Source organism: Podarcis filfolensis (assembly GCF_964270895.1).
Source record: "Podarcis filfolensis genome assembly, chromosome: 10".
In the NCBI taxonomy this organism is placed as follows: Eukaryota; Metazoa; Chordata; class Lepidosauria; order Squamata; family Lacertidae; genus Podarcis; species Podarcis filfolensis.
Genome location: NC_139612.1, coordinates 52,424,118 through 52,449,673, shown reverse-complemented (window position 1 = coordinate 52,449,673; position 25,556 = coordinate 52,424,118). Strand labels below are relative to the sequence as shown.

The 25,556-nt window shown below is 43.1% G+C and overlaps 1 protein-coding gene across 1 annotated transcript; it reads right to left on the bottom strand.

Annotated features, from left to right (window-relative positions):
* Nucleotides 1–617: 617 nt before the first annotated feature.
* LOC310743751 (protein mono-ADP-ribosyltransferase PARP12-like) lies at nt 618–25,556 on the bottom strand. The gene is made up of 12 exons (XM_083574201.1): nt 24,986–25,556; nt 22,677–22,812; nt 17,444–17,711; nt 15,593–15,694; nt 13,279–13,402; nt 11,829–12,006; nt 10,965–11,085; nt 7,020–7,116; nt 5,989–6,067; nt 4,825–4,955; nt 2,992–3,143; nt 618–2,669 (listed from the first exon to the last, which is right to left on the bottom strand). Exons 1-12 carry the CDS (start codon nt 25,336–25,338, stop codon nt 2,410–2,412), a joined length of 2,001 nt encoding a protein of 666 aa, XP_083430327.1. The 5' UTR covers nt 25,339–25,556; the 3' UTR covers nt 618–2,409.

The window sequence follows — 25,556 nt, the reverse complement described above, 5'->3', positions numbered from 1 at the left end:
TGGATATCTTTTTACTGTAGCCCTACAGAGCACCTCTGACCGATGGCAGTACTTTCTCCTACTGGAAACATCTTCCGTGGTCCCAATCCAACTCTAGCAGCATTAAGTTATATGTAATTAATAGCACCAGAATGAACATCCAAGTGAAAACAATGAAGTACAAATGGGTCACCTTTACATTGGGATGACCATCTACTGTACTTCCAACACCCACTCATCCAGAGACATCAACATGCCAAAAGCAGCTTCTGTATACGGCTCTCTGGATAGGAGCATGTATATCATTCTCCCTTTCTAGGCAAGCCCCTAGTTTCTCTTTCCAGTCCCCCAAAATAACATCTTTTCAAGAAAAGTTATTTACTGGATTGCCCATAAACTAATGGCTTCCATACTTTATCCTGGTTAATGCCAACCAACCACCTCTCTTTGCTACTCCTCTTTCTTCAAATATTATTTTCTCTCTACAGCCCTAGTTGCAACAATGTAATTCACATCCTGTATGCAGCATATCTACTGATGCCAAATGAACATTAAGTGGTGTTGTCCTGCTGTTGGGCAACTTACGGAACACAGAAACAGAGATCTTAAAAAGCAAAAACAGCACCACAAACTCAGGAGCCTTCCTAACTTCAGTCGTTTTAATTCACTTAAAAGACAGATGCATTGCGAGAAAAGGATCGGTGCAAATGATACCAGACAGTATCCACTCGAATCTCACAATATTGAAATGCTTTACAGCTATAAGCTAGAGAGCATGTCAACTAGAGTTTCAACAGTGTCTTGAGGAACTCAACGCAAGACCAGCAAAACACATTCACTGCTTAAAAACTGAGCCGTTTAAAAAACCAATCCCAGTATTAATCAGTTATTCAACCAGTTAAGCCCCTCAATGGGCTTAAGTTAAATGATGCATCCGGCCAACTCTATCCACCAAGCTATACCAGCTAAACTTCAGGAGTGGGTTGGGAAAGGGCAGGATTTCAGAGGAACAGCCAGGAGTTTGTAGTGATCTCCCAATTGTTCCTTCGCTTCCGCATGCCCAAACTATTGCAGCCAGATTAAAGCCACCTTTGTTGATATAGCACATGTATATATGCAATGGCGAGTTTCCAAAACTTTTCCAACACCGTTTTCCCCAGGTTGCTTATGATGAAGGCTGTCATGCAGATAAACTAAGGGGGCACTGTTTCAGGAAAGGGAAATCCTAGGGAGCACGTTTTGTTATAGCATGGAGTTGGAAGGGTCATCTAGTCCAACCCCCTGCAATGCGGGAATCTCAACTAAAGTACCCATGACAGATGGCCATCCAATCTCTGCTTAAAAGCCTCCAAGGAAGGAGAAACTACAATGTCCCAAGGGAGAATTGGAATCAACACTGCTAAAATAAAAGGGCAGAAAAGTCATAGGAGAGTAAGCTGCGGCATTTGGCTTGCTGATGGAAAACAGCAGTCGTTGCCTAGAGTCATAAAGTACTACTGACCCAAGCCACACAAAATATTCCACTGTTGGGAATGAAAATAAATGACACTCACAAGCTGCACTAATGATATCAAGCTTCAAGGTGCATCCTGCAGGGGGCAGGGCAGGGAGAAATGGAGGCAGTGGTCTCTGGACTGCGTAGCAAGTCATTACACAACCATTTCAAGAGGTTTCACATAAGACCTGTTGCACTTCACTAACATAGGTAAAGGGACCCCTGGTCGTTAGATCCAGTCGCGGGCGACTCTGGGGTTGCGGCGCTCATCTCACTTTACTGGCCGAGGGAGCCGGCGTACAGCTTCCGGGTCATGTGGCCAGCATGACTAAGCCACTTCTGGCGAACCAGAGCAGTGCACGGAAATGGCGTTTACCTTCCCGCTGGAGTGGTACCTATTTATCTACTTGCACTGGAGTGCTTTTGAACTGCTAGGTTGGCAGGAGCTGGGACAGAGCAATGGGAGCTCACCCCATCGCGGGGATTTGAACCGCCGACCTTCTGATCGGCAAGCTCAAGAGGCTCAGTGGTTTAACCCACAGCGCCACCCGCCTCCCTCTCACTAACATAGTCAATTAAAGCTTGTATGATTAATCAATCAAATCTTATGCTCACAAATAAAATAATAGCCGTGATGAAGGAAGAATTGCTTTGAGACCATCTCAAAGAAGTCATTCCCTCCTGTGAAAGAGAAAGTAGGTCTTTTCTAACGAGGTGCTTACCACCCACAGATGTGTCAGGAACTTACATTAAAACAATTATGGTTTGGTGTTTGTTTGTTTTTTTTAAAAAAAGGCTGCCCAAATTAACCAGGAACACTTTTAAAATATCTGTATCTCAATAAGTAAAACACCACATTCCTAATATAAAATGTCTGCTGAAAGCAGCCCGCAAGACAGATAAGCAATGTTATACGCTCCAAAGTAAAGTTCCTCCTAATTTGTGTATTCTATGAGGTATTCGGGATAGATCTGGTGCTTCTCAAAAATGACGAAGATGGATGGATTCTGGGTGCTATTCACACAACTGTCATAGAAGACTGAGTTCTGGCTGTCTTTGGCAGGAGGGCGGAGGTAGGAAGGCACACCATTCGTAAACTCCCCAACCAACACTCTGGCCAGAAACATGGTCTTGACAGAAGAATCACTTTTGGTGTAGTTATCAGAATATGAAGCATCTCTTGCAAAGTAGCTTCCTGTAAAGGGGAGAGGGAGTGGAAAGAGACAAAAAAGAAGCAGCACAGAGTAAGGCTACTGACTATTAGTTCAAGGTGGTACGGCAGATGTAACATTAGCAAATCATCCAATAGAAGCTTTACTGTAAGGCCAAAAAGTAGAATGTTCTTCAAGTTTTCTCACATCAGCTGCCCATCCAGGCTGCTCACTGTCCTGCCTCTAAGGCTGCAATCTAAAGCATACTTCCTTATAAGTCTCACCGTTCTTTGCAAACCACCCTTCCCCACCCTTAAATTATAAACAATCCACTTTTCCTTCTTAGTTTTAACAGAATGAAGTTACCTTTGCCATAGGCTGTGCCGTGGACGCCGCAGATCCTCCAATCAAAGTTCTGCTGGCAGATAGCATCAATGTGGTCTTTTTTGGTCCCGTGAAATAACTGTCTTTCATCCACATCCTTTCCCCCATTTGCCTTCTTCATTTGTTCTTTCTGCCTACAAAGAAGCAAATATCTCAAAGTTCCCTAATGCAGAAACACCCAGGATCTGACAAGAGAGAGCACTGCTTTAGCATAAGCTTCATCCACCCAGGGCTCAAGATTTGCCAATGCAGCCCTGCTCCAGATAGCATCAATGATGCATCTTTTCTGTAGTGCCCCCATCTGTTCAGAACTCCATCTTCTCAGTGAATGAAAACTTGTGTTTTCTACTTTGCGTCTTCAGCAGTTAAGATTAAGAAAGGTATTTTGCGCTGATGTTTTGCTCTGTCTTGCTATTTTGCCTAACTGGCCCTTAGATTTTACACATTATTTATTATTATGATTATGATTATTTATTGCAAACCACTATGGAAGCCTTTGTAGATCCAAGCAGTCTATACATACAGTAAGGCTGCAACCCTGGTACCACTAACTTCATTCAACAGGAATAAGCCCCACTGAATTCAACAGGACTTACTTCTGAGTATGGATGGTTGGGACTGCACTGTAAATAAGCAAGTAAATCACACATTTCTTAAGTCATCATCAGATGTTTTGGTGCAAGAGGCTAAACATTCATAACTAATACAGGAGCTTTGTATAAGGCTGCCTGTTCCTTTCCAACTGCCCAACCCAGCCACGCTAATGTGATTTTGCACAATTCAACAGTGTTTTGAGCTCAGATCCAATAACTAAATGCATGCATGGTGCCTGTCAGAAGTTGTTTTCAAGTATCTTAAGATCACTTTCTTCCACCTCAAGTCTAAAGGGATGTGCTTGGATTAAGAAATAATCAAGAGAGCAACTCTCCTGTATTCTGACATGGCGCCAGATAGCATTATAAATGTCGCCAATCAGGATATGTAGAAAACATAGTGGCCACTTATGAGAGGCACATATATATTCCTATAACAATGTGAACCCAGTTCCAGAACTGAGAAGCAGTCACTTGGATCAGATTATCAAAACTGGTTTCATATACAGAGCAAAAATGACAAAACTCTGAGGAAAAGAAACAGACATAATTTTCTACTTTCAGTTTTGCTTCCTGTTTCAATTACTGCAAAAGAAACAGAACTGAAATCTACACACAAACAAGTCAGGGTCTTATTGGCCGAGGGAGCCGGCGTACAGCTTCCGGGTCATGTGGCCAGCATGACTAAGCCACTTCTGGTGAACCAGAGCAGCGCACAGAAACGCCGTTTACCTTCCCGCTGGAACGGTACCTATTTATCTACTTGCACTTTGACGTGCTTTCGAACTGCTAGGTTGGCAGGAGCAGGGACTGAGCAAGGGGAGCTAACCCCATTGTGGAGATTCGAACCGCTGACCTTCTGATCGGCAAGCCCTAGGCTCTGTGGTTTAACCCACAGCGCCACCTGCGTCCCATCCCAAGCTTAGACGCTTGCAATAAATTTAGGCATGGATGTCCTAAACCTTCTTACTTGGCCCAAACACCAAAATATCCCTGCATTGCAGGAGGTTGGACTAGGTGGCCCTCGTGGTCCCTTCCAACTCCACAGTTCTCTGATTCTATGAACACTGCCTGAGTATTTAAACACTGAGAAACACAACAGGACTTCAATCCAGCACTCGGGAATGTTTTTGGATCTCCGCTATGCAGCAGTAAATCTGGGCTTTGGAAAAGTAAAGAGAAACCCAGTTACATAACACCAGAGCAATGAATTTGCACTTACCACCGATATACTTCCCACAGAGGCAAATTCTGGATTCTTTTGACGCTCATAATCAATGCATTTGGCAACGTGCGCTGAAAATTAACCTGGACATTTCTGTACTCCTTGGAAGATGGGAGAAGGGTGATCAGCTGCAAGGCAAAAGGTACAAAGATGCTTCATGAAAATGGCAGCAAGAGTAACTCATGTAACAAAGGTAATTCCAAATGTGCATAGAGAAGATTTGGAGTAGCAGGCCAGAGGTGCAGGGCCCCTCAATACTGATGGCGGGGGGAGAAGGAGAGAAAGGTTTTTGACCAGACACTTAAAGGACAATCTCTTGGATCATCCTCATCTCTGGGGCAAGGTATAGGATTACTGATGCTGAATCGTTCTTAAAATATGACCTATTTTGTTATTCTTTAACCTTTATCTGTTGGTTCAGGAGTACAGAAGGTATCAGGCTTGAGAGAAGTATTCCTTGTAAACACAGTTATTCAGCAGCAGGATGTTACAAGATATGGAACACAGATATAAGCCCTGCTATCCTACAGTAGGCTTTTAGCTACCTTTCTGAATGGCAAGGCACAGAGTTCTCATCTACACTCACCCTAATTCTTTGGTGCAGTGGCTTCCTTCAGGGAGCCCTTCAAAGACAGTATTGAATGATGTATCCTCACACACCCCTTGCATCTCCACAAACCATTTGGCTAATGCATCTCGCCTTTCTCCTGACTTTTGGGAGACTGGCAAAACATTTATATTCTTTGAAGGGGTAAATAACTGCTAACATTGCTCCCCAATGTTCCATTTTACTGGTTTTGTTCTTGAATTTTACTGGATAGGTTAGATATCTCTTTATGGAAGCCATGAGGGATAAAAAGGAAAGCTACGAAGGAGGGAAATAGATAATAATGCACATCTCTCATCCTATCACCTTGCCAAAACACAAATTATGGTTCTGCAATAATCAGACTAAACTAATCTGAAAAGATGTGAGTAAAAGCGAATAGTTCTGGAGCATAGAATCAGCCAAGGAGAGTGCTAAAGCTGCCCTTTCCCTTTGGCAGAAGCTAATCATCACCTTGTACAGTGCCTGGACACAATGTCAGTAGGGAAGATGTCATATTGCGTATTGAGGCATTACAGGGACAGCCTGACCCCACACACTTCAGAGTATCCTACCTTATATCCAAGTTCTGGCAAGGCTGACTGGTCCCAGTGAGCTGGAATGTGCGCATTGTCTGTCGACTGCTTGGCCCCACTTTGCAATGGGAAGAAATCAGGCAATTAAGCATTAATGCTTACATTTAATATTAAGCTGCCAGGGGAACACACACCTGCTGAATATGTGGCAGAGTGAACACATTCAAGTTTTGAATATCATCTTAAAATAAAGCGTAAAGACACCAATTAAATTAAGGAGGAATTAAAGCTCCTGTTCAGCAAAACACCCGTGCCAGAATCACAACCTCTCCGTCTACAGTACTAATCAGGTGGTTAAAACCCTGATCAGCACCTCAAGTTTCTTAAGAAGTCAGTTTGAAAAGCAAGTGATGAGAGCTGGGCCAGGCCTAAAGGCACATTCCTGCCATGGATCCGAAGTTCTCCACACCTCTTTTCCTTCCAGAATCCTTTATTTATGTTTATATCCCACCGTTCCTCAAAGGAGCTCAATGTAGTTTACAGAGTTCCCCTCCTCCCCATTTTATGCTCACAGCAACCCTGTGAATTAGGGTAGGCTGAGAGTGAGTGAGTGGGCCAAGGTCACTCAGTGAGCATCGTTGCTGTGTAGGGATTTGAACCCTGGTCTCACAGATCCTAGCCCGACACTACACTGGCTCACTTTAGAGGACAGGCTCTCCTCCAGGGGCCTCCAGTTGCAGACCTCTCACTTAAAATAAAGGTCCACAACAGGAAGGGGGGAAAAACCTAGAAGAAAAATACTGAGATTGGTTGGTTCCCTCAACTATTGCAAAACGCTCTTTAGGTGTTTTAGGATTTCCTTTATTCAAAGGTTCTGTCTCTGTGCACTTTGTTCTCTATTGTTGAACTCAAAACTCTGGAACACCCACAGTGGCCAGGCCTTATTACAGGTTGTAGAGACAATGGGAAAGGCAGACAGCAAGCATTAAATGCTTCCTTCTTCCCTGAAATCCTCACTGATGTCCTTTGTAGTGCATAATCTCTATACAGTACAGACTTTGGTCACCAACCTTTTCTTCTTCTTCTCTACTTCCTTTACAGACACAAACTTCGGTCGTCTTCGAACACTTCGTTCTGTCAGGTAACGCAGGTTTTTCTGTTTCATGGCTGGGGAGGAGGGGGAAGCCACAGAAATATTTAACAGTGCTTACATTCAGAAGAGGGATGCGGGTGGCGCTGTGGGTTAAATCACAGAGCCTAGGGCTTGCTGATCAGAAGGTTGGCGGTTCGAATCCCCGCAATGGGGTGAGCTCCTCCCGTTGCTCGGTCCCAGCTCCTGCCAACCTAGCAGTTCGAAAGCACGTCAAAGTGCAAGTAGATAAATAGGTACCGCTCCAGCGGGAAGGTAAACGGCGTTTCCATGCTCTGCTCTGGTTCGCCAGAAGTGGCTTAGTCATGCTGGCCACATGGCCTGGAAGCTGTACGCTGGCTCCCTTGGCCAATAAAGCGAGATGAGCGCCACAACCCCAGAGTCGGCCACGACTGGACCTAATGGTCAGGGGTCCCTTTACCTTTACATACAGAAGAACATTTATTCCATTTGAAAACGTATTCTGCTGCCAGAGTCATTTATGTTCCCTCTTAACAGAGATCTGAATACCAATGGTTCCAATTTATAACTTAAAACCGAGAAGAGCCAGAAAACCTCTAGAGAACATTCCTTCCTTCAAAATCCTGATTTAGAAGATAGATCTCCATGCAAGGTCCATTCTATACATGTATCACAGAAGCCATCTAAACACCTAGAAAAGACCACCGCCGTCTCATAAACAGAATAATCCCTCCTGTTGAGCAGAGGGTTTTTATTCTATCTTGGCTTAACAAAATATGAATTACTCTTCTGGCTATGCATGCAGCCGCTTCTCCTCTCTCTTTGAAATGAACCAAGGAACAACTGACTATAGTCCAAACCAGGAAACGATGGTTACAAACTTCAGAACAAGCAAGAATACCATGGCTTGGAAGAAGTCCACCTGATTTTGTTTGCTCACCTAAGTAAAGGGCTGCATGCAGAGACACAAGGCTCATTCATACCTTGGCTTATTAGGCGGAAATATGTTCATCTGAATGTGGCCATTGTGTGGCCTTAGTTCAATGGTAGAGCATATGCTTTGCATGCAGAAAGTTCCAGCATCTACAGTAAAAAAAAAAAGATACTAGATAACATGGCTAGGAAGGACCTCTGCTATGGAGAGCTTTTTAAGTATACATTACCAGGCTAAGTATACATTACCAGGGCCTTAGAAAGCACTGCTAATAAAAAGGCCAGTGGAAGTGATGATATTCCAGCTGAGCTATTTAAAATTTTAAACGATGATGCTGTTAAGGTGCTATACTCAATATGCCAGCAAATTTGGAAAACTCAGCAGTGGCCAGAGGATTGGAGAAGATCAGTCTACATCCTATTCCCAAAGAAGGGCAGTGCCAAAGAATGCTCCAACTACCGCACAATTGCACTCATTTCACACGCTTGCAAGGTTATGCTTAAAATTCTACAAGGCAGGCTTAAGCAGTATGTGGACCGAGAACTCCCAGAAGTGCAAGCTGGATTTAGAAGAGGCAGAGGAACCAGAGACCAAATTGCAAACATGCGCTGGATTATGGAGAAAGCTAGAGAGTTCCAGAAAGACATCTACTTCTGCTTCATTGACTATGCAAAAGCCTTTGACTGTGTTGACCACAGCAAACTATGGCAAGTTCTTAAAGAAATGGGAGTGCCTGATCACCTCATCTGTCTCCTGAGAAATCTCTATGTGGGACAAGAAGCTACAGTTAGAACTGGATATGGAACAACTGATTGGTTCAAAATTGGGCAAGGAGTACGGCAAGGCTGTATATTGTCTCCCTGCTTATTAACTTATATGCAGAATTCATCATGCGAAAGGCTGGGCTGGATGAATCCCTAGCTGGAATTAAGATTGCCGGAAGAAATATCAACAACCTCAGATACGCAGATGACACAACCTTGATGGCGGAAAGTGAGGAGGAATTAAAGAACCTTTTAATGAGGGTGAAAGAGGAGAGCGCAAAATATGGTCTGAAGCTCAACATCAAAAAAACGAAGATCATGGCCACTGGTCCCATCACCTCCTGGCAAATAGAAGGGGAAGAATTGGAGGTAGTGAGAGATTTTACTTTCTTGGGCTCCATGATCACTGCAGATGGTGACAGCAGTCACGAAATTAAGACGCCTGCTCCTTGGGAGAAAGGCGATGGCAAACCTAGACAGCATATTAAAAAGCAGAGACATCACCTTGCCAACAAAGGTCCGTATAGTTAAAGCCATGGTTTTCCCAGAAGTAATGTATGGAAGTGAGAGCTGGACCATAAAGAAGGCTGATTGCCAAAGAATTGATGCTTTTGAATTATGATGCTGGAGGAGACTCTTGAGAGCCCCATGGACTGCAAGAAGATCAAACCTATCCATTCTTAAGGAAATCAGCCCTGAGTACTCACTGGAAGGACAGATCCTGAAGCTGAGGCTCCAATACTTTGGCCACCTCATGAGAAGAGAAGACTCTCTGGAAAAGACCCTGATGTTGGGAAAGATGGAGGGCAAAAGGAAAAGGGGACGACAGAGGATGAGATGGTTGGACAGTGTTCTTGAAGCGACAAACATGAGTCTGACCAAGCTGCGGGAGGCAGTGGAAGACAGGGGTGCCTGGCGTGCTCTGGTCCATGGGGTCACGAAGAGTCGGACACGACTAAACGAGTAAACAACAACAACAACCAGGCTAGAGGGATCAATGGTCTAGCTCAGTATATGGCAGCACCATGTAAGGGCCAGATCCTGATCTCCCCTACCTCCCATGGGCCAAATATGACAAGGTCACACACCTGTCAATCACCTGATGTCACAATGACATCATGCTATGTTTCATGGGATTTGGGACTCACGAAGAGCCCTGTGCAGGGCTGATCAGCAGACTTGGAAGTCACCATCTATCAACTAATGGGGGGTGATTTCAAGCCGCTTCCAGGAGCAGGTAAGAGAATTCTGTCAACATCAGAGTTTAAAGAAAGGGTTTGGAATGCACTTCAAAGCCTTCCAAAGAACTAGACATCTGCATGGATACGATGCATGACGTGGATCCAGCTGTGTGTCTACCTGCTGCACACCTGACATCACATTTGACAGGTGTGTAAGAGTGCAAATATCCAGAGTGTGGGGTCAGGTGGGATTACTATGAGGAATTATAAAATAAGCATCAAGCCATTGTGTCCATGATGAATGCATTGTGTTGACTGGGTTTAATTCATTGACAATAATCCCACAACCCTGTGCATCTCTGGCCATTTTCTCTACTGCCCATTTCTCTTTCTTGACAAGTTACGTATGCAGCCCAGTTGCTTCCAGTTGCTTTGCCAGGCAGGCATCCTGGGCCATAAAGATAGTGGGCAAGTTTCTTTGACGCAGCTTTTCGATATGTTAACCTTAGGATGTTAATCTTAGGGCCAGGAAACAGATCTCACCTGAAGTTGATAATGATCGCTGTCTTCCTGGCCATCCTTCTTATCATGTATATTGCTTGTTTATCACCTCTGGGGTTGCCAAATGCACTCCTTTGTAGTTCTGTTTTGTTTACCCCAAAAGTATGCGTGCTTAATTAGTTTTGGTAGTTTAACTTTGTCCCCAAGTGGGGTTTGTTGAAATCTCAGAAGAAATCTGATTGGTTCTTACGAACACTCTGTAAAAAGTTCTTTTGTGAATAAAACGACCTGGGCCAGGGGGTGGACAGAGACTATTATACGCACCCTTCCCAGAGTCTTGCTGGTTCAAGCCTCTGTGTGTATTCTTATTAATCAGAGTTCAATCCTTCCTTTACTTTGAGAACGCCTCACAGCTGGGCAAAACTGGGACCCATGCCGAGCCAAATCAGGCCCAAAAAGTGTTCCTTGCCCCTGTTCCAGCAGATTGTATTTAAGCACACCTCAGTTGATTCAATGAGACCTACCTTTGAAATCAAGCTCGTATTTGTGTTTTCCAGCTGAAAACGTGAGTGTTGGAGACGCTTCAGACTGATAGGCTTTTTCCAAGTCAAAGCAGGACACTGTGGCGGCAGAGTGATCAACATCCTAGCAGCAGAGAAGAAATCACATCCCTTTTTAAAAATAGATAGCCAAGAACTTTCTTTGAGCGAAGGGGTCTAAAGCGCGAGATATACTGGACTGTACAAAAAAAATAATCGCCCTTTATAAGCAAGCATGCATGGGATGGATTTGCAACAATTGCTCAGAACGTTAGAGAGGCAAGGAATGACTAGAAAGACAGACAGTCTAAAATCTAAGTAGAATAGATTTTCAAAGATCGGCAAAATCAGGTAGTCGAAAGGTACAAACTCCATTGTCAGAAGTTGTTATTTAAAAGCCTGAGAAACTAAAAACATCTTCAATTAGCACCACAAAGACTGCAAAGGCAGCACCAGGTAAGCCTCCTTGGGGAAAACCTTCTGTAACAGTGGCAACACCATCAAGAAGGCTCTTGGTTATTTTTGTTTAGTACCATTCTTGCTTTATTTGTTGCACTTTGTTTTTAAAATGCTTCCTATTTTGTTTTGGGAACAGCAATACTGAAGGACTGGGCAGAAACGTTCCAAATAAATAAATCTGACCCACAGGTGTGGTCTTAAACAGAGTTCTGATCTACTTCAAGGAAGACTACGCAGAAAAATGTTCCAGCAGGTTGTGAAGCAAGACAACTGCTGAGAGAGGGATGCCAACTAGATTTCAAGCTTGTCTATCTGCACCAGTTTACAATGCTCAAAAAGGGTCACCACAATATGACTTGCTTCAGCGCAGCATGATCCCATGTCACTTACTTCCTTTCCATATTCATTCCACACCCCATATTCATCCTTCCAGTACCAGATCCAATCAGTTGTGAGAATATAGTGAGGCGCCATGGTCACAGAAGATGCAGTGGAGAGCCGTCTAATTTTGGAGGTGCCACAAGTCATACTGGAGAAAACGATGTCTGCAGCGCTGTTGTAGACAATTCTGTGCACAATTGGGTTTTGAGGGGGGGGGGCGTTTAGAGTATACTTGAAAGATTTCCAAAGAACTAAATATTCTTTACTACTAATAATGCCGAGATCTGCTACTTTCTGCAGGCCAGCATGATTTTTTTTTATTCCACCCTTAACCAAGAGCAATTCCATTGTTAAAAGCATTTAAAGCAGTGACGCTGTGCTGCAAATTCTCCCTTTTTCATGAAGAAGTTTCCAGGAGGCTGGTGTGCTTCTCCCCAAAACTCCCTGAAGCTTAGATTGTTTTTCACAGAGGAACTGCCCCAGTTGGCTACTGCTGCAGCACTATTCTTTTTTTCCCCTCCCCAAACTAGCTTTCTTCCTAACAATAGTTAGGAATAGTTAGTCAATTTTGACTAGGTCCATGAAGTTCTGTAATGATGTTGCCGTGAAAATCCTGGGAACGGTAGTTTGTTAAGGGTGCTGGGAACTGTAGCTCTGTGCAGATGAATACAGTGGTACCTCGGGTTACATACGCTTCAGGTTACATACGCTTCAGGTTACACACTCCGCTAACCCAGAAATAGTGCTTCAGGTTAAGAACTTTGCTTCAGGATAAGAACAGAAATCGGGCTCCGGTGGCGCGGCAGCAGCAGGAGGCCCCATTAGCTAAAGTGGTGCTTCAGGTTAAGAACAGTTTCAGGTTAAGTACGGACCTCCGGAACGAATTAAGTACTTAACCTGAGGTACCACTGTATACAGTTCCTAGGATTCTTTGAGGGAAGGCATGTGCTTCAGATGTGTGTTGAATTTGTTTTAAATGTACAGTGTAGATCTGCCCTCACTTTCAGTGGGATATTATTCACGGTTAAAGTCAGATCATATCCCATGTCTTAAAAAAGCATGCAGATGCCACAACTGCAAGTCTCATTCTGCTCTCTTGAGACCTAGAACCCTCCCTTTCAACCTCAAGATGGGGGGGGGGGGAGAAACTTCCATGAATCTAAGATGACTTCTAAGACTGCACAAATATACCTTTAAAAGAGCCCAAACACACACACAATGCATTTTGGTTCTTTTCCCCACATGAAGCCTAAGCCGATTTCAAATGTTTTCCCACCAGCTTAAATCAAGGCTCTGTGCACTACAAAAGCAGTTAAGCCATTAAAAAGACAAAATAAAACATTCAAGTAGTAATCCACCAGCAGAGTTAATTACTAAAGAAAATTTAAACAAACAGCAAAAAGACCTGTATCACTAAAATTCAGAGCCAAACTAGAACGCATTATTAATGTATCTATACCTGTCAACAACGGGGTCACAGTAGGCCTGTTCAATTTTCTCCATATCCTTCAGATCTTTCCACTGGGTCCCATTAAGTATTTGCCATCTGTATGGCAAATGGAAGTGATCTCGAATACACTTATCTAGACAAATAAAACCAAGTTGTGTTAAAACCCTTGGCCATCTACCCGTGGGCTTTACAGAAGAAACACTATGGGGCTGGTGCTAAATACACAGAATGTGAAGCGAACCACAAATGCTTGCAGGGAGAAAGCTGGGACAAGGCGTTCAGAATTTTCCAGTTGTCTCCATCCAGTTGAGAAGAGGAAAGCCTGTAAATCCATGGCTCACTTAGGATTGATTTATCTACGTTCATACTAAACATGCAAATACAACCAAGACATTTGTCATGTAAAGTTATTACGTTCATACGGTGTACTCAAGCACTCAAGGTGGTTTGCAATTTAAAATAATGGATTGCAAACCAAGAGACATGACACAAAAGGAAAAAGGAACTGCAAGGGGAGAGGAAGGTAAGCACCTATCATCTGGACCTTGTTCATGGCATGGAATGTAGGACAGCACACCCAAAACTGACCTACAGGTTATATTATGCACAGGTAAAAGCATTTGGATTTTAGGACCACTAGGAACATGCCATCTCCAGATGGACCAAGGGGGAGGACAGGTTTATACTCCCCCATTGCTACACACGAGCCAGATATTGCTACACACGAGCCAGGCTGAAGATATTGTTTAAACCAGTTACATAACAACCGCGTGGAATGGCTGGAGCAGTTCCGGGAGAGGGTCTTGCTGACTCACCTTCCAAAGCAGCCAGGTGCAATGGCTGCTGATGGCATGATAGTCCAGATGTAGCCCTGCCAGTATAAAGGTATTAATACTTCCCTGTCTCTATTAGAATTGATTCTCCTGATGCCTGCTGAGAATTCAAGCCTGCCTACTTTGCAGTGAGTCATATGGGCAGCTTAGTCACCTTGAAGTTAATCTAACAGCCAGCCATTTACAATATGGTGCTGAAGTGCAGAAACTTAATGCTACTGTAGGAGTAACAGAAGAGCAGCACATTTTTATTTAAAGTTGGTTTGAGAGAGGGAATTTTTTTTTGAAACTTTTGTTTTTAAACAAATAAAAATACAAGAACCATTAAACATCCAGCAGTACATCTAATGACCTCTAAGCCAGTGTTTCCCAAACTTGGGTCTCCAGCTGTTTTTTTGGACCACAGTTCCCAGCATCCCTAGCTAGCAGGACCAATTGCAAGGATGATGGGAACTGTAGTCCAAAAACACAGCTGGAGACCCAAGTTTGGGAAACGCTGCTCTAGACATAAACTTACACATTCAACATTCAAACATTTTACTTAATGTAACCTGTCTACTGAGAATATTGAACAGTTGGTATAACAAGGTCTTAATTTGGGCCATTAACATAGAGGTTTGGGGTTTTAAGCCCCAAAAGTAAACTAGTAAGTTTAGTAAACACTTAATAAATCAACACGGTAGAAAACAGAATAGCAAGGATGCTTAAATATTTGCAAATAATACCTTCCCATCACAAATGGATGGGGGACCTCTTCCACCAAGCAGGTCAGATCTTTGTCTCCAGCCACTCTGTGGGTCAACAATGACAAGTGAGTGGGGCCACCTATACGTCAATCATCTGACATCATGGGGTAACACACTGGCAAAGCAGCATCCGGCAATACTATACTCTCTGATGAAGGGTTTCATTCATCTTGCTCTCTGCCAGGGCCTGCTTCACAGGCAATGTGCTTGCAACCAGCACCCAGCAGGACTGAGACTTTCCTTCCCAGCCAGTATCTGATGTCACACATTGACATCAGAGGATTTAAATGATGGCATGGTTGGAGGAGAAATGGCCTCATGGGCCAAACTGGACTCCCTTGGTGGGCCAATATTGGCCTGTGGGCCAGAGATTCCCCACCCCTGGCATAAGGGGAATCTTTATTGCATATAGTCCATGTCAGGCAATTTAAGAGACACCACTCAATTCATATGCTCAAGTACAGAATAAAGTAAAGGGATCGTCTTCAAAGTACATCTGTTGCAGGCAGGGGCAAGTAAAAGAGAGAGGCTAGCAAACTAGCCGACATTATTTTTCAAGTGGCTCAAGGCGAAATAAATAATAAAGCTTAAATCGTAATTTCTTAGGAATGATGGCAATAGGTCATTTCTGCAAAGTTTGAAAGTGCATAAAAACAAGGGGGGACAGGGGACGGACAGTGATACATACACACACATGCAAAAGAAAAGCTTGATAGAACCCACCACAGGTTTTATTTCACTTACCTTGAAAGCTACAACTTTTCCTAATGTGGTATAAGCATATAAAATCTGAACCTTCGCTGCTGTTTGTGGTTGATGGTACCTGACCGCTGCTCAATTTTCTTTCTGAGAAAGCAGGAAAACACAGACTCTAGCTCAGTGTTTCGCAACCTGAGAATTGCACCTGGTAATTGGACTACAAAGCCCGTGCAAGTGGGTTGCAGGCTTTATAAGTAAACCCAAAATTATTCCATGTAATCTTCAACTGGTATGATGAATATTCTTCTAACATTTTGCTTAGCATATTCTTAGCATCATTACATATCTTTAGGCGCCAGGTGAAAACATTTCTGTATAACCAGCTGATGAACATTGTATGGCTTTTTTAATGTGTTTGTGGGAAGGGGGTTATTGGTTTGTTTTTATTTTATTATGTATTTTGGATTTTCTTTTTGTATTTTTATGTTGTGAACCACCCTGAAATTTTCAGATGAAGAGGTATACAAATTTAATAAATAAACATCTTGACTGCTCTGGGTTCCTGAGTACTTCGAGATCTGAAAACCCAGTTACAGTTGTCTTCCTCAAGTCAGTGCTTAAATAATAGTCATTCCTACTAGATATTTTAAATGTGGCAGTTGTTCATATTGTGCAAAACCATTACAACTTAAACAATGAATTCAATTCTGTAGATGGCAGGTTTTTATCGAAAAGTTCCACTACTGGCCAATCAGTTAATGTTATACATCTTATTATGTCCTTGTCCTTTAACGTATATAGGACAAACTAGAAGAGACTAGAATGTTTGCTTTGTGAGCATCAAAGCAAAATCTCTGCACACATCATGGAAGCCCAATTAATTAATGCAAGCCTACTCCTGAGGAGTTAGAAAGTTTTTTTTGTTACAGAACAAGTACACGGGTCTTTGTACAAAGGGCAAGATCCCCATGTAACATTACGTAAATGTGAGCCATACCGGGTTTCTACGTTTGAACTCTGTAAATCCTAATGGACTCAACAGTAAGTCTGACCAATCTGCATTCTTGTAACATCTGTTTCCAATTACTAATAATTAGTCACAGGAGGTAGCAGGTTCACAGCTATTACAAATTATGTTTCATGAAAGTAGTGGTTATGCTGTTTTAGCCCTGGGAAGAGTGGAAGAATGTAATGGGTGAAATTTCTTATTTGCGTCCTTTATAAGGGTATTTCTTGCATATTTTGAAAAAGTATATGATATATAACATTAGGTCATGTTCACAATGAAGAACTCATGATGAAAGCAGCTGCTCTGGTTAATGAGCTTTTATCAGTCAGAGGTGCATTTAAAGAAGCTGGCTACAGCCCACAAAGAAGTTTTGTTGTTAAAACTCTTCCCAAGGACTCTAGATTACTTTTATGTGAAAAAGACCAATTAGCTGAAACAGACCAGTGTTCTGTCTCCAACTATTATGCCATATTTCTTTTACTCATTTTATTGTTTATTCTTCCTGTACAACTCAGCTTCCTATGTTCACAATTCCAAACTGCTGGCCAACTTAATAATTGGTCACATGGCCCCACGATTTTATCTGAAAGGTTCTCTTCTCCTTTCTTAGAAGGCAAGCCAAGATAGCTCTTAAAACTCACAGTGCAGTAGCTACAGACCCTGCCTCCCCATCTCCTTCACTGGGCAAAAGATTATCAATATATTTACAGTATTGCTATATTGATCTGGCTGGGGAAACCCAGTCAGATGGGCAGGGTATAAATAATAAAATTATTATAATTATAATTATTAACCTTCTGTTCCTGACGTTCACAGTGAGTAGCAGCTACTGTACTAGCAATATTGGGGATTTCTATAGTGTTATAAAAGAGAATGAAGCACTCTACCTCTGCTAGTTGATGCTGTTGAGCTATTTTTGATGTCATATGCATTCCTGTAGATCAAGGGAATTTTGGTGATTGTGGTGTGGCTCATTCCTCGCTTCTCCAGCTTCTCGTAACACTCTGAGTTAGTAATGTCATGTGAGCGCTTGCAGGTACTCCCAAACCTGCACTCTCCTTGGAGGTAGTACTGACAAATGTGGAGTTTGACACAGATCTTCTTAAAGGTACAAGATCCATAGGGTCCGTCCCCTTTGTTATAGTATGGACATATCTAACAACAAAAAGGAGGAGGAGAAGAAAAAATCAAGACACATAAATTCATTTAAAGCAAATAGACTAGAGTAAGATGTAAACACAGGAGTATCAATGCCTAAATGTTTTCAAGGAGCAAGAGCAACGCGAATGTGGCCCTGTAACAAAATCAGAGCTCCATTCTATTCATATCTGTTTTCTGTCTTGTCACAGCACTCATTGAACATGCTCAGTCCTTATTGGCCTGATTCGGAGTGTCTCCTCCCTTTCCTGTCTCTTCATTCTATACTTCCTCCCATTTGGCTGTCAGTCTCCACATCCCAACTTAGTCAGCCAACATTCCATGCCAATGAGTTATAATGGGCTGTCTGCCCCCCGCCCAAAGGATTTTTGCATAACTGGAAACCTTGGGGATAACCTCAAGTCTGCTCATACCTTTTTCTTGTGCATGGGTGGTGCTGTTTTGGCTACATGAGCTCAAGCGTTAGAAGCTATGACTTAGTATTAGGAATGACGAATTCTCAAAATCTGTGGAGAAAAGCTTTTGAGCAATAAGTAACTTGGCTTTCTTGGACTCCTCCTTTCTGTGTCTAGAATCAGCAGTCATGGGGGCTGCCATGTGTGTCATTACCAACCTATCGTACTGGCCCAGTACGTTAAGAATTACAAATCTAGTTGCCAACATGGTGACTTTTCAGTTGTGGCTTTCAGTTGTGTCATTATTACTCAGCCCAGTGTTCCAAAATTCCCCCAGGCACCACGTGGAGATCTCTGGACGCCAGATTGGCAATGGACATCTCCACCTGGCTGGCCTCTCCAGCTTTCTTACGCAGGTAAGCAAATGAGCTTATTTATTGCATTTACCGTATTTTCTGGTGTATAAGACAACTGGGCGTATAAGACCCCCCCCCAACTTTTCTAGTTAAAATATAGAGTTTGAGATATACTCGCCATATAAGACTACCCCTCTTCCAACGCACACTAAATAAAAATTAAAAAAAAACAGTCTCCAGTCCGGCTTGGAAATCCGCTCCACTTCCCAGTGGCCGGGGGCTTCTGGTGCCAATTTCCAAACGTATTTCTGCTTCATCTAGAGAGCTTGGTGTCCTCTGATTTAATTTGCTGTTGTTTTATCCTTTGGTGGGGAGTTGCTGCAGGAGATGCTGCTGTAGCCGGCGCATAAGACAACCCCCGCTTTTTGTTAAGATTTTCCTGAGTTAAAAAGTAGTCTTATACGCCAGAAAATGCAGTATTTTCCACTTTTTTCTCCAGGGAGCACATGGTTCACCCCTCTCAGTTAATCCCTACAACAACCCTGTGAGATAGATTAAGAGGCTGTGACTGTCCCAAAGTCACCCAGTGAGCCTCATGACCGAGTGGGGATTTCAACCCTGATCTCCCAGGTCCTAGACTGACACTCTAACCCAGGGGTAGGCAAACTAAGGCCCGTGGGCCAGATGCATCCCAACTGCCTTCTTAATCCGGCTCACGGACGGTCTGGGAATCAGCGTATTTTTACATGAGTAGAATGTGTCCTTTTATTTAAAATGCATCTTTGGGTTATGTGTGGAGCCTGCCTGGTGTTTTTACATGAGCAGAATGTGTGCTTTTATTTAAAATGCATCTCTGGGTTATTTGTGGGGCATAGGAATTTGTCCATTTCCCCCAAAAAATAGTCGGGCCACCACACGGTCTGAGGGACGGTGGACCCGCTCACGGCTGAAAAAGGTTGCTGACCCCTGCTCTAACCATTACACCATACTGGCTTCCTAGGGGACATCTGCTATGGGGCAGATCTATAAATTAAGTAGGTATATAGATATGGGGAAGGCAAAATGTCACTTAGAGAAGGATCTAAAATATCTTCATTAAAGCTTGAATTTGTTTTATTTGATGTTTTAATGTGTTGTATACTGCTTTGATAATAAATAACAAATTTCATGGTAAAAAAGGGTGCCTAGACGTTCCATTGCAACGATCACCTAGGTTTAAGGTGCCATTTGGCGATTAGCTTATATATCTGTTTCAAACACTGCCTACGCCCTAAGAGGAAGCAAGCTGCAAAGTTTTATCCCTTGCTGCCAGGCAAAATTAGATAACTTTCATTACTAACTCACTTGAATAAACAGTAATATTCAAACACAACAGATGTTCTGTAACAGAATACTTGTTACTAGAAATGTGAAGTCTTGGAAAGGGTGGATTAAATTTTTCTCCAACCCAGGTTTTTTTGGGGGGGGGGCGGCGGCTGGAGGCTTCACATCTCTATTACCGGGGCTTTTTTTCCAGTTAGAACTCAGTTGTGACACCTCTCAGGTGGGCACCATTGCCATTCTAAGAGAACAAGGGAGGTGTTCATGGTGAGTTCCACCACCACTTTTTCTAGAAAAATAGCACTGTATTACTAAAATGAAACAAGGGCCCTCTGGCTTAACCCCCAAGATGATTTCTCCTCTACTTTTGAGCAAATGTGAAGCAGAGATGACACGCCACAGGTGCCAATCTTTGCCTTCCATTCCAACTTACTTATTTTATTTCCCCCTCAGAACAATGACAACACACCTGAAAACACTACAGTTTGCACCAAAATCTACATCCACAGTACATAAAATCATTAAAACACATGATAGTAATTGGATTACAAGAGCAGCACATTTTAGCCAGCACCCTGTCTTGGACTAAACAGCCAGTGAGATTTCAAGAAAGTTCACAAGGCAAAATGGCAACTGACACCAGCTCCAGGTACACCCTGCCTCCAATCATGGCCATTTCATTCCCAGCTATTGCTGCTAAGAAGTAAGCACTTGTAGACCCATTTCCTCCAAATATTCATGGCAAAGCCCATCATAGCATCCTGTGGCAATTAATACATCTTATATAGAGTCTGACCGTTGTTCCCTCTCACGAAGTACTGCCTAGCAACTCTCCAGGATTTCAGACAGGAAACATTCCCAGACGTGCCTGAAGCTGCTGGGGATCAAACATGGGATCTTCTGCATAAAATGCTGATGCTCTACCACTGAGCGACAGCTGTTCCCTTACCATCATTTCATTATTAAACATACACTTCCAATGACTCTTAACTACTTCTCATTATGAGAAATCCAGCTACACCAAGGCCCTTGAGCTTTTTTTATTTATATTTATATACAGTGGTGCCTCGCAAGACGAAAAGAATCCGTTCTGCGAGTCTCTTCGTCTTGCGGTTTTTTCGTCTTGCGAAGCAAGCCCATTAGCGGCTTAGCGGATTAGCGCTATTAGCGGCTTAGCGGCTCAGCTGTTAAGCGGCTTAGCGGATCAGCTGATAAGCGGCTTAGCGGCTTGGGAAAAAGGGGGGGGGAGGAAAAAAACCCCGCAGGAACTCGCAAGACATTTTCGTCTTGCGAAGCAAGCCCATAGGAAATTCGTTTTGCGAAGCACCTCCAAAACGGAAAACCCTTTTGTCTAGCCGGTTTTCCATCTTGCGAGGCATTCGTCTTGCGGGGCACCACTGTAAATAATTTTTTTTATATAAACTTTTTTATTTACAGTGGTACCTCGGGTTACATACGCTTCAGGTTACATACGCTTCAGGTTACAGACTCCGCTAACCCAGAAATAGTACCTCGGGTTAAGAACTTTGCTTCAGGATGAGAACAGAAATTGTGCTCCGGCGGCGCGGCGGCAGCAGGAGGCCCCATTAGCTAAAGTGGTGCTTCAGGTTAAGAACAGTTTCAGGTTAAGAACGGACCTCCGGAACAAATTAAGTTCTTAACCCGAGGTACCACTGTACTATATTTTTATTTTCCACTCATAATTTCAATATGGTTTTTCAAGGCAACCCAGCAATCGCCTTTACTACTAGTGCTTGAACTCAAGGTATTATAATCTTAAATCTGCCCTAATTTTTTTTCTTCTTGTACATTTCCTTGAGACGCTGTTGGGCAGAAATGTATAGTAATAAAATAAACCACCTAAAAATGAACAAAAGAGAACCAGCCATAATAGCAGAGATCAACTAAATTCAATTTAAGGCCACTGAATGCCCTAATGAACAAAAATCCTGTTCTGACAGTGGCCAACCTGATGCCATTGAAGTGCCAAACAGGTGCAAGGAAGCAACTGTGAAGACTTCTCCACTGTATTCCACCACTCTGAAGTGGAGAACATCTCCAGCACATCAGAAGTATCATAAGCTGCAGAACTAACTTAAGTAACAACAAAACCTTGTAAACAGCCAATTGCCTATACTGACAATCAGGCAGTGAAGATTTACCAAACATGCTGCTTCCATTTGGGACCAAAAATAACCAACGAAGAGGCATGCATTTGCGCTAGTAATTTCTGAAGGACAGTGGTACCTCGGGTTACATACGCTTCAGGTTACAGACTCTGCTAACCCAGAAATAGTACCTCGGGTTAAGAACTTTGCTTCAGGATGAGAACAGAAATCGTGCTCCGGCGGTACAGCAGCAGCGGGAGGCCCCATTAGCTAAAGTGGTGCTTCAGGTTAAGAACAGTTTCTGGAAAGAATTAAGTACTCAACCTGAGGTACCACTGTACTTGCAAGGCTGTAGTAACACACAACCAACTGACATATCCTTTTCAAGAATGTGGGGGATGCATACACATACAAATCATTAAAGAGGGATTTCATCACATTCTTGCAATGCTTTAGGCAGGGCATATTGTAACCTTTTCCTTATCTCTCTAAGCCAAGCAAAAAGCACATTCCTTGCACCAGGAAAGAAACACATTGAACTCAAATCACAACATGCTGGTTAGTTTTGCTCACACATTATTATGGCTATCTCAAGTTTACAATAGCTGCTAGAACACCGCAGCTACATGGTTTAATAACTTTCATTTAAAATAAATTAACGGAAGTACAAGCTGGAGTTCTCTAATCAAGTTCCTGAAGGGTCCAAAGGTTCAGATATCTGGTATGCTCACTGGTTGTTTAGATTCATTAAAAGTATCATCATTCATGAGTGAAAGTCCTCACCTCAGGTAAGAGTGAAGAATCATTCTGAAGCAGAAGCTGACACAATTCATCATCCTTTAAGCTTTCGAGCCCATGCTCTTTTAGGACAGGGAGGTTATGGGGTGAATGAAAGTCATGGATGAACTTGCATGGCTTCCTGTAAATTTCGAAAACATTAAACATGCTTGTAATTGCATTCTGCTTTTACCATCAAAGATGAACTAAAGCTGCATGTTGTTCATAGTCAAAGGTAATCATGCAGCCCAATTCTATGCAGATTTACTTGGAATAAATATCAATGTGTTTATTGGGGCTTACTCCCAGGTAAGTACATATAGGACTACAGTTTCAGCAATCTTTGTCCAACAGCATTTTGGATAATATATATATTTTTAAATTTATATACAGCTTAATTGCTGAAACCTCTAAATGGGTTTCCACAGAACATAAAATATACATCAAAATTTTAAAAGTTGTAAGTTAAAAACAGGTTGAAGGTAAAACTACAGGTTCTGTTTTTTAAAGCCCAATTTATCAAGTTTCATCATCTTGAATTACCCTAAATTCGAGAGATGCCTGAAAAAGGAGAAGTGCATGATTAGGACAGGACAAATGAATGGAGAAAGCAAGCAATGTCACATGAGTTCAAGCAAAATGAAGTGGACTGTCTCACAAAGGCTTATATAATTTTAAAAGATTATTTTTTAAAGACATTGTAAGGCTGTTGTTTTTGCTGCAACAGACTAACATGGAAAATGAGTTCACATTATGTTTTAAGACCTCCTGAGCAAGGAGGTAAAAACATAGTGAAAAAGAAAGATAGATGGTGGTAGTTTTAGCAGCCACAAACAACTCATGAACTCCAAAGTTGCAATTTCCTTTACAACACTATGTATTAGTACTTGTATATAGCTTAGGTCCAAACTATCTGAAGGACTGCATTCCCTTATAGGAACCTGCTAGGGTTTTGAGGTTTTTTTCCCTACGTTTTCAGTAGTTCTCATTTTTATCTATCAGTTGCCTTGAGTCCCGTCTAGAGAAAAAGACATTAATAATAGTATGCAAACATGATGTACTGTAAAACTAATGGCAGCAAGAATCACAAACTGTCCTTTGATTGGTCATTTAAGTCTTTGGGAATTGGGCATAACAAAAGCAAGCTAAATACTTCCATTTAAAAATTAAATTAAAATGACAAAGACACCTTACCAAAGACCACCAAATTTAATTTTTATAGTGAAAAACCTGAATGATTTGCATACTGGCAAAAAGAAGAAAGCCAGTCTCTTTCAAAAGTTTGCATTTGGTAAAAGTATGTTCACATATGGGTTGCCATATGTCCTCTTTTTACAGGACACGTACTCCTTTTCATGGTGTTCCATAGTAAAAAGTAAAAGTCGGCAAATGTGTCCTCTTTTTAATTATGCAACCCTCTACAGAAGGTAAACTCAACTTATTTCCATTGCACGTACTAACAGACTGCAAAAAAGGCAACATTTAAAACCGTACTGTACTTCCTTCCACGTCCACATAAACTACTGTATAGATTAGGACTTCGAACAATGGTAGCAAGAGAGGCTCCGCCCCACAATTAAAAGTCGGGGAAGATGGAGGAGTCTCGCCCCCCACAGCTCAAACATTCTCTCTTGAACAACAACTCGGGGCTGCCTGGCACTTCCCTCGCCCCGCCCCAATCCGGCTACACGGCTCGGGATCTACAAACCGGTTCAGCTTCTCCCGTCCACGCACCGCAATTCTCTTGCAGTCCCGACCCTGGGCGCAAAAGTTTACCCGGAAGCAAGTCCAAACAAAGCTCATTCAATAGCAACCCTAGTATTTGAGGGCGTGCACGACCCCCTTCCTGGATAGCAACCCTCCCCTCCCCACCCACGGCAATCCTAGACGACGCTCCCTATGGAGTAAAAAACAACCACCCCATTAACTCGAGGGGTGCGTCTTGCTTCCGAACAAACACGCCGGCGATGAAGCATTTGGGGTTTTGTTTTTTTTTAAATATTTTTATTAAGAACAAATTAGAAAACATACATATTTACAACAAAAGAAAATAGAAAAGAAAAAGAAAATACATATAACCAAGGAAAAAAGTTAGAGAATATTTTGTCTCTTTTCATATTTACAGTTATTTATACCTCAATTGCTATTCACAATAAAGGAGTGAAATGAAAGATATCAGAAAAAAGGAAAAAAGAACAAAGAAAAATAAAGAAGGTGAAAGTTCTTAAAAGTAGATAAGTATTCCCTATACATAGCCGTTTCCCATAGCCGATGAAGCATTTGGGGGGGGTTGAAGGGGGTCTCGCCGGCCTTACCTGCCGTCCAGGTTACGGCACCCGCCGCCCACGAAGTAGCGGCAGACGTGCAGCCGCCGGCACCCGCCCTGGCACTTCCCGCTGCCGTGCTCCGGGCACAGCCGCGCCCCGGTGGTGGCCACCACGACCTGGGCATCTCCATCTTCTCCTCCTCCTCCTTCGGCCGCCGAGGGGGCCTCCTCCCGAGTCACCACCGTGAACTTGCGCGCGTCCTGGAACAGCGGGCCCAGGAGCTCCGCGTTCACGCCGAGGGCCACGCGCCGGCACAGCTCGTCCTGGCGCAGGCAGCCCCCCGACGTGCACAGCTCCCGCAGGGCCAGGGAGGCCAGCCTCTGCGAAGTGTAGCGGTCCATGCTGGCTGGGGGTCAGCTTTTGCAGAAGGCCGGCGCTCCCGGCGAAGCTGCTCCTCCTCCTCCTCCGCTACTACTAGGAGGAGACCCGCCCGCTTCCCGCCTTCGCTGGGAGACGACGACCACCGTCCCTTTCCCCACCTCTCCACTTCCGCCCCTGCCTCTCGTGATCTCTCTCCGGCCTGAGGGAGAAACGAAACCGAAAGCCATGAGTTGCTAGG

Excerpts from the sequence above, each read along its gene's own strand:
- LOC310743751 (XM_083574201.1), bottom strand. The coding sequence starts at position 25,338 with ATGGACCGCTACACTTCGCAGAGGCTGGCCTCCCTGGCCCTGCGGGAG. Across the intron at positions 4,956-5,988 it reads TGCCAGAACTTGGATATAAG|CTGATCACCCTTCTCCCATC; the intron begins GTAGGATACTCT and ends TTTGCCTTGCAG. Across the intron at positions 2,670-2,991 it reads CGGCACAGCCTATGGCAAAG|GAAGCTACTTTGCAAGAGAT; the intron begins GTAACTTCATTC and ends TCCCCTTTACAG.